Here is an 8,745-nt window from a genome sequence, read left to right on the forward strand (position 1 = left end):
TCCTTTTCTTTACAGGAATCTTCTCCAAGCAATGAGAGATCAAGGCATCTTTGACTTTTCAACCTTCCATGGATGAGAGAATATTTTTCAAAAGAAATCTATCTATAGTATAATTCCAAAAGTGCCCTTGAAAAGTTGGAGGAGAGAGAGAATAAGGGTGATGACTAGGATTCCACCCATAATAAATAAAATACCCATTCTGTCCTTAAAAAAATGTGGATCATGGGATGCTCATATAGGCCTCACTGTTGCATTCCTTGCAAAAAATCACCCAAAATAGACCCAAATTTCGTTCAATTTGGAGTTCGGGAGCCCAAGATATCTCAAGTTGAAGTTGGACTGCTCCAGAGCCTTCCAAATGGAATCTTTTGGCGAACAGGAAAGATAACTTCTGATAATTTTGGTAAAGCCCCTCGAATCTGAACTTCCACTTTACTTTGTCCCCGGTCAATTTTCGATGCTTACAAACAAACCCCTGCATGCCATTTTCGCGCGTCTTTATGGAAATGGTCGTAATTTCTTCGTTTCAACTCGGAATCAAGTGTCGTTTGAACCGTTGCGAAGCTGACTCGATGGGCTATGCATCCATACTATTAACTCCTCAAAATTATGCTAAGGGACCCACTGTAATCACATTCAAATTTGACTAATTGGCATGATTCTTTCAGTGCTTAATCCAAACTTAATTTTCTCGACTCCTGGGCGCTTCTGGCTACTGCCAAACACCACTAAACAGCTTAAAAATGTTTCCTTCGCATCATTTGCTCCATTTTCACTAGAATTTACCTAAAACCTGAAAACACAAACAAAAACCTCGAGTAGCTCCGTTCCAAGTATGAAAATGCATGCTCTGTGGCCCTAAGATTTCGCACATAAATGTGCTCATCAGCAGTGTAGGTCTCATCCTCCTCATTCATGAGGATCTGGTTGTAGTCTGAGTATGCGTCCATGAAGCTCAGCATCTCATGACTTGCGATCGCGTCAATTAGCAATCAATCCTTGGCAGGGAGTATTCATCCTTCGGGCATGCCTTGTTAAGGTTGTTATAGTCCACGCACATCCTCCACTTTCCGTTTGATTTTAGAACCATCACAACGTTCACGAGCCAAGTGGGGAATTTCTCTTCCCTGATGAACCCTGATAGATTCAGCTTCTCGACCTCTTCTTTGATTGTCGCTTGTCTATCAAGGATAAAATTCCTCCACTTCTGTTGTACTAGCTTCCTAGCTGGATCTACATGCAACCTGTGTTTCACAATGTACCGAGGTATGCCTGGCATGTCTGAGGCCGACCATGCAAAGACATCCGAGTTCTCCTTCAGGAATCGCCCCAGTTTATCTTTCTATTCTTCGTTTAGTAATGACCCGACCTGTATTGTCTTGGTGGGTTCGTCCTCACTAAGAGGGAATGGGTTGAGATCTTCTACCGATTTTCCCCTTCGTTCCGTGAGCTCATCTCTCTGGTCGCTAATGAGGTTCTCTACACATAGAGCCATCCCCTGAGTGTTGCCATTATTCTTCTTGATAAACAGCGCGTAACACTCTCTGGCTTTCTTCTGGTCACCCTTGATCTCGCTAACGCCATTCTCTGTTGGGAACTTTATCTTCAGATGTATGGGTGATACTATCCCCTTGAGGGCAGTTAGGGCTGGTCACCCCAGAATGCCATTAAAGGATACGACTGACCTTACTACCATGAAGGTAACCATGATCGTGGCTTGTCGAGGGTGGTCTCCGAAGGTGACTGGTAATTCGATTGTTGCTCTAATGGAGGAGGAGGCACCCAAAAACCCATGTAGATAGGTTGCCTCAGGCTTGAGCTTATCATCGCTGAACCCGAACTGTCTATAGGCTTCAAGTGAGATTACGTCCACGGACGCTCCAGTGTCAACCAACATCCTATGTGCAGCTCGATTGGCTATCCTCACCTGCACCACTAGGGCATCTTCATGTGGTAAGCTTATTCCTTCTAGGTCAACATCCGAGAAGGAGATTACCATTTCTGTCTTGGCTACTTTCTTTGGCACCTTCGTCACCCCGACGAACCGAGCATGGGCTTTTACCTTTCTTGTGGACTCCTACCCTGGTCCTCCTAATATAGTAAGGATTGGGGCTCCTCTGGTGTTGGTAGGTCCCAAACCATCCCTTCTTTGTTCTGAGCGGCCTCTATCTCCGTCGTAATCTGTTCTCCTCTCTTCACGCCGTGGCTCCTCTCTTTCTCGATCTTGGTCTCTGCCTTCTCGGCCCCAACGGTCGTCTCGGCCTCCTTTCATGTACCCGCTCAGGTTCCCTGCCCTTATGAGTTGTTCTATTTCTCTCTTTAGTTGGATGCATTCTTCTGTGTCATGCCCTGTGTCTTTGTGGAAGAGACAGAATTTGTTGGGATTTCACTTCTCGGGTCCCGCGAGCATGGGTCGAGGCCAATGGAGTAAGTCACGGTCTTGAATTTACATGAGGATCTGCGACCTTGTGGTGTTCAGGGGAGTGTAGTCGGGGCTTCTAGCTTGATCAGTCTTCTCTGGGCGATGCTCACTTTTTTCCGATCGACGATCACCTTTCTCCTGTCGGCGCTCAGTTTTAGGCCATTTTCTTTCTCCGCGATCATCCTGCGCTGATCTTTTATTCTCCTGGGGCTTTGGTTTGATCACCTTCTTCCGGGCTTGTAATACTTTGGCCATGTTAGCGAACTCATTGCATCTCTCCAGTAGCTCTTTCATTGTCCTGGTATCATGTCGTGCTAGGTCCTTGATGAGGTCTAGGTCCTTGATGCCTCCGGCCAGGGCTGCATGTTGAGTTTGGTTGTCCAAGTCTCTAACCTCCAAGGATTCCTTCGTAAATCTGGTGACATACTCCCTGAGGGACTCCCCTGGATTCTGTATCACGTTCAATAAATTAACCGTGGTTTTCTTCTGCTTGACGTTGCTTTGGAAGCGGGCAACAAACTGCTAGTAGAGTTCTGCGAAGGTACTTATAGATCGAGGCTTAAGCCTTGAAAACCACGAAGTGGCTGCACCCTTGAGGGATGCCGGGAATGCTCGGCATGAGACAACGTCTGATCCCCCATATAGGGTCATCATCCCATTGAAGTAGTTGATGTGATCATTGGGATCTGTGGTACCGCTGTAAAGTTCGAAGGTAGGTAGCCTGAACAGGGAGGGGAAAGATGCACTCATGATTTCTACCGAGAATGGGTGTTGTCCTGGTATGGAGTGTGTCTCACCCTTTGTCTGCTTCTTCAATCCTTCCAACTTCTCATCCAACTCTCAGAGTCTTTTATCTAACTCTTCATCACATGACCGTCCATCACGCTTGGTACGCGTTCACTGCGAACCCGTTCTTGACCCCTTCTTGATGTTTCTTCCCGTGGTGAGTTTTGACGTGATGGTGAGAGGTTACGACGTGATGAGCCTTGATAAGAACGTGAGGAACTCTCTTCCTAACGCGTCCAACTTGGCCTTGGTGTACGATTTCCTCCTAATCGCCCCTGGAATATCGATCTTCTGATCAAACCATTCTGATTAGGTTCCACCGATCTATGTGTCTGTGATGCCCCACATTCCGATCAGATCGGCAGATTCGCAGTTCTCCTGGGATGATGTGAAGGATTTCCTTGCGGATGGGCCGAACCTGTGCGTCTCGCGGGTCTCTCCGATCTTTCACCTCCAGGGAGTAACCCCTAGGGTTTTGCTCCTGTCGAGGGATTGGTTCTGTCCTCGGCAATGGCACCACCCTCCTGCGGGAATTCACCTGCTGCCTCAAATAATCCCAAAAAAGGTTTTGGTCCTGGAGAATTTATCTCTGTAAGTCATTAATCTGACCCACTGTTGTTGGTGCGTTTGGATCAGCTATTGCTTCCGTGGGTATTTCTTCATCAAGATTTATCGCTCCTGCGTTGACGTGCACGTTCTCTGGGTTCTCCGTCTCTTGAAGTCCTTGATGATCGGTTCTCCGACGAGAGCTCTCTAGTGGTGGTGTCTCGTTCCTCTCCCTTAGAGCATTGGTAGAGGGAGCGGCCTTCTTACGCGGTGCCATTGAGTACTTGAGGAAGCGAGCTAGTAGAAATGTTGGCTAGCGTCGTTCCCACAGATGGCGCCAATCTATTGCGTCAGGAAATCTCCGGTAGGTCCTTCAGGTGCTGCAACCTGCAAAAGGACGTCAGGGACAAGGGAGAACCGGTGTGGTTCCGGCCTAGGACTCTCCGATGCCTAAGTTAGATCACTCTTAGCAACAGATGAATTACTGGCATTCAAGATGAATAATGGGTTAGAATACCTGAGTATTTATAGTTGAGTATGGCAGTGTGGAGAGTCCTTGTTGGTGATAAGTATACTTCGTGGAAGAGTCTATCACGTAGTAGGGTGTTTCTTTATGAGACGTAGAGTCCTGGTAGGGAAGAGGTTCCCTACTAGGTAGATATGCGTGTTCCTCACGTGTTGGATAAGATCCTTGAGGGTTGAGTACAGATAAGGTCACATCTCTTTGGGATAAGATCCCTCTAGTGAGAAGATGACGTAAACCCCAGTGGTGATGTCATGGTTGGCCCATGCGGGGGTCTTGGTCCTTGAGTGACTTGCTGGGTCTCTTCCTTCTGGATTAATCGAATGAGTCTTGACGTAGCCGGGCCTGGGTCATCCTTCTCTTTATGCCAGGCCACGTGGCAAATTGGGATTGGCCCGTGTATTCTTGGTTTATCAGCATGATTCATCATTTACAGAACCACAATACAAGCTGTGACAGAATCAGTTTATAGTTGAAATTGTCTGACAGAATGAGAGACCTCAGGCTGCGTTTGGTATGCATTTTTGGAATGCATTCTAGGTCGATTTCGCATTTTCAGATGACAAAAACAACTATTTTTATCACCTAAGAATGTGAAATTGACCTGGAATGCATACTAAACACAGCCTGATGTATATCATGTTGTGTTAAACGATTTCATTGAGAAAGATGACAAGTGATTGAATAACACCTAATTAACAAAGCTGTATGCATCAGATGTTTCTGCTATTTTGTGTACCAAATCCCAAAGAGTCATTTCTATTAATTATCCAAGAAAAAAACCAATGCAGTCCTCGCCGTCTCTTCCTTGCTAAGTTGCAATTGCTATTTGTTAACAAATTTCCATATAATACTTGTTTGAATTTAAAGGTTTCCACAAGCAAAAAAAGAAGAAGTAACTACCTTCAAGTTTGGCATGTAGATGTAGGCATAACAAATATATATTCTGATGAAAAGAGGTGGTATAACATAATCTACCTAAAATATGAAAATAAGTGATGTTACCTTGGGAAACAAATTGGCCAACAAGGGGCATACAAAGTGCCTTAAAATTCAACAACCACCAATTTATCTTCAGCTTCACTTAGAGCTATTAAAAATTCTTCTCTCGAATGAATGTCAATCATGTTTGGGCCTGCATTCTTTTCCCACCATTTAAGCTAATCAGTTTCAATTCGAGTGGCAGTCTATCACTCCTTGTCTATATAATGTGACACAACTTCTCCCAATTCTTGTATGGATTATCAAATCCGCTTGTCTAGTATGAGTTGAGAAATACCAATAATAATCCAATGTAAAATTTCCAAGCAAATTTAAGCCAAACAAATAAGAGAAATAAAATTGCAAGAGAACAATCACACAATGAACACCAACAATTTAACTTGGAAAACCCTCTAGTGTAGAGGGGAAAAACCACTGAGCAAATCTAGCACCAATCCACTATGAGAAAAATAGGATTACAATGTTTCTCTCAAGTTTTTACCCAAACTTGAGATTTACAAGCAATTGGAGATAATACAAAAATGATTACCTCAAAAGAAGCCAAACCAAGTACTCACCACAAACACCACAAATCTCACAAAGTCTCTTTGCTTTGTTGAGATCTCAAAGTTGAAGTAGAAACACCAAGGCTCCAAATACGATCCCAAGCTCCTTGCTCTTCTTCCTCCTCCTCCTTTTTCTTTTTTTTTTTTCTTTCTCTTGATTTTTATGTTGTGAGATGCTTCTTCACTTGAGAACGACACACACACACTACTAACCAAAAAGAAGAAGAAAAAAACAAAATGATGCCCCTAGAGACTCTTCACATTTTAATGCCCAAAACCCCTTATTGAAATATGACATTTCATATTCTGACTTTGGCTTGGGGCTTGGGCTGGACAATAAAGGGCCTGGGCCCTATAAACAATCTGTCCCTAGAGCCTATGAGGAAGGAGATCCACCACGAGACTCCTCACTTGGCCGGAGTCCATCCCAACTAGTGCTATTAAAGCTTAAGCTTCTTCCTGGGAACAACCATGGTCATCATACCTGAAGGATTCTTCTCAGTATGAATCTTCTTAAGCTGTATCAATTTCTTCTCCACTACTTCACGTAGCCATGGTCCATCCCGATTTTTCTTTTCCTAATATCTCACATCAATATGCTTCATGCGGAAATGATACATAGCATTCTTACTCAAGTTCATAGCACTCTGACTAACACAAAATACTACCTACTCTTCTTGCTTCAAACCCAATTCACCAAGGAAACGCTTCATCCACAACATCTCTTTTCATGCTTCTATAGCAGTAATATACTTAGCTTCAGTTGTAGATAAAGCAACACAATTTTGCAATCTGGACTGCCATGACACAGCTCCCCTTGCAAAAGTAAACAAGATCCCTGAAGTAGATTTTCTACCATCATGGTCATCTGCCATATCTGCATTTGTAAAGCCTTCCAAGACTGGTTTGGAACCCCCAAAACTCAAACACAACTTGGAACTACCCTTCAAATATCTGAAGATCCACTTCAGTGCTTCCCAATGCTCTCTGCCAAGATTAGCCAAAAATCTGCTCACTACACCAACTACATGGGCAATATCCGGACATGTGCAAACCATTGGATACATTAAGTTCCTAACTGCAGATGGGTAAGGAACAGTTGCCATCTCTTCTTTTTCTTCTTCAGTGGAGGGACAAGTCTTCTTACTCAGCTTGAAGTATCTTGCAAAAGGTGTCCTAATTGGTTTAGCACTTTTCATGTTGAATCTCTCAAGGACCTACTCAACATATTGTTCTTGTGACAACCACAATTTCTTTGCTTTCCTTTCACGAACAATCTGCATTCCCAAAATTTGTCTTGCAAGACATAAGTTCTTCATGTCAAAGGACTTGAACAATTCATCTTTCAACCTATCAGTCATCTTACAATCTTGTCACACTACTAGCATATCATCAACATAAAGCATAAGTATAATGAAGTTGCCATAAGAGAATCTTCTGAAATGAACACAATAATCTGCAAAGGTTCTTGTGAAGCTGTGGTCTACCATGAATGAATCAAATTTCTTGTACCACTACTTTGGTGCCTTTTTCAATCCATATAAGTTCTTCTTCAACTTGCAAATCATGTGCTCTTTCCCTTTAAAGCACTTCAAAACCTTCTGGTTGTACCGTATATATTTCTTCCTCCAAATCACCATTGGGAAAGTAGTTTTAACATCTTACTGCTCCAACTCATGGTCCAAGCTAGCTATTAAACCCAAGATAACTCGAATGGAACTCATCTTCACAACTGGGGAAAAGATCTCATCAAAATCATTTCTTTTATTCTGACTAAAACCTTTCACTACCAAATGAGCTTTGTACTTCACTTCACCATCTTTCTTGAGCTTGAATACTCATTTGTTTTTCAATGCTTTTCTTCCTTTTGGGAGCTCTACCAAATTATAAGTGTCATTCTTTTTCAAGAAACTCATCATGTATTGCCTTAATACAGTTCTCTTTGTTTTTATGAGATTGTGCTTCTAGAAAGTTTCTTGGCTCATCTTCATCAGTAAGTAAAATATAATCAGAACTAGGATATTTGGTTGATGGTTGGTGCCCTCTTGTACACCTTCTGATATGAGGTTTTGTAATCTCTGATGGAGGGGATTGCTCCCCATGCTCAACACCTTCTGCATCTGACATGTCTTCACCACAAATTTTCTCTGACTCATCATAATCACCATGTTCTTCTTGCACCTCTCCCCCATCTGTCATTCTCATAAAAGACTACATATATGCTTCTAATAATTTTTCTTTTTCTGGATCCCATAACCGGTAACCAAACTTTGCATCTCCATAGCCAACAAACACACATGGAACTGCTTTATCATCAAACTTTGTTCTTTATTTTTTAGGCACATGTGCAAAATCTTTGCAACCAAATACCTTTAAATGAGATTATGCAATCTCTGGACCTATCCACACTTTCTCTGCAGTATAAAAACTCAAAGGCACTGATGGAGATTTGTTGATTAGGTAGCAGGCAGTATGAACAGCTTCACTTTAGAATGGCTTAGGTAGCTTAGCCATTCTTAACATGCATCTGACTCTTTCCACAATGATTCGATTCATTCTCTCAGCCACACCATTATGTGGTGGGATACCAGGAACAATCTTCTCATGTCGGATTCCATGCTCTGAACAATAGCTTTCAAACTGAACATATGTGTATTCACCTCCGTTATTAGTACAGAGACACTTCAATTAATTTTCAGTTTCTCTCTCCACCATGGCATGAAATCTTTGAAAGTGCTAAAATACCTGGTCTTTTGTTCTAAAAAAATATATCCACACTTTTCGTGAACTATCATCAATAAAATAACCAAAGCTCTATTGCCACCTAGTGACTCAACCTCAATGGGACAACAAACATAGAGTAAACCAAATCTAACATATTAGATTTCCTAACAGATAACTTATTAAATGATACTCTATAA

At 42.6% G+C, this 8,745-nt stretch overlaps 1 protein-coding gene across 1 annotated transcript; it reads right to left on the bottom strand.

The window, feature by feature from the left end:
• Positions 1–985: 985 nt before the first annotated feature.
• Positions 986–1,999, bottom strand: LOC122659191. The gene is made up of 3 exons (XM_043854328.1): positions 1,694–1,999; positions 1,365–1,603; positions 986–1,244 (listed from the first exon to the last, which is right to left on the bottom strand). The coding sequence occupies exons 1-3, from the start codon at positions 1,997–1,999 to the stop codon at positions 986–988; spliced, it is 804 nt and encodes a 267-aa protein (XP_043710263.1).
• Positions 2,000–8,745: the final 6,746 nt, after the last annotated feature.

Source organism: Telopea speciosissima, chromosome 4, assembly GCF_018873765.1.
Source record: "Telopea speciosissima isolate NSW1024214 ecotype Mountain lineage chromosome 4, Tspe_v1, whole genome shotgun sequence".
Taxonomy (NCBI): Eukaryota; Viridiplantae; Streptophyta; class Magnoliopsida; order Proteales; family Proteaceae; genus Telopea; species Telopea speciosissima.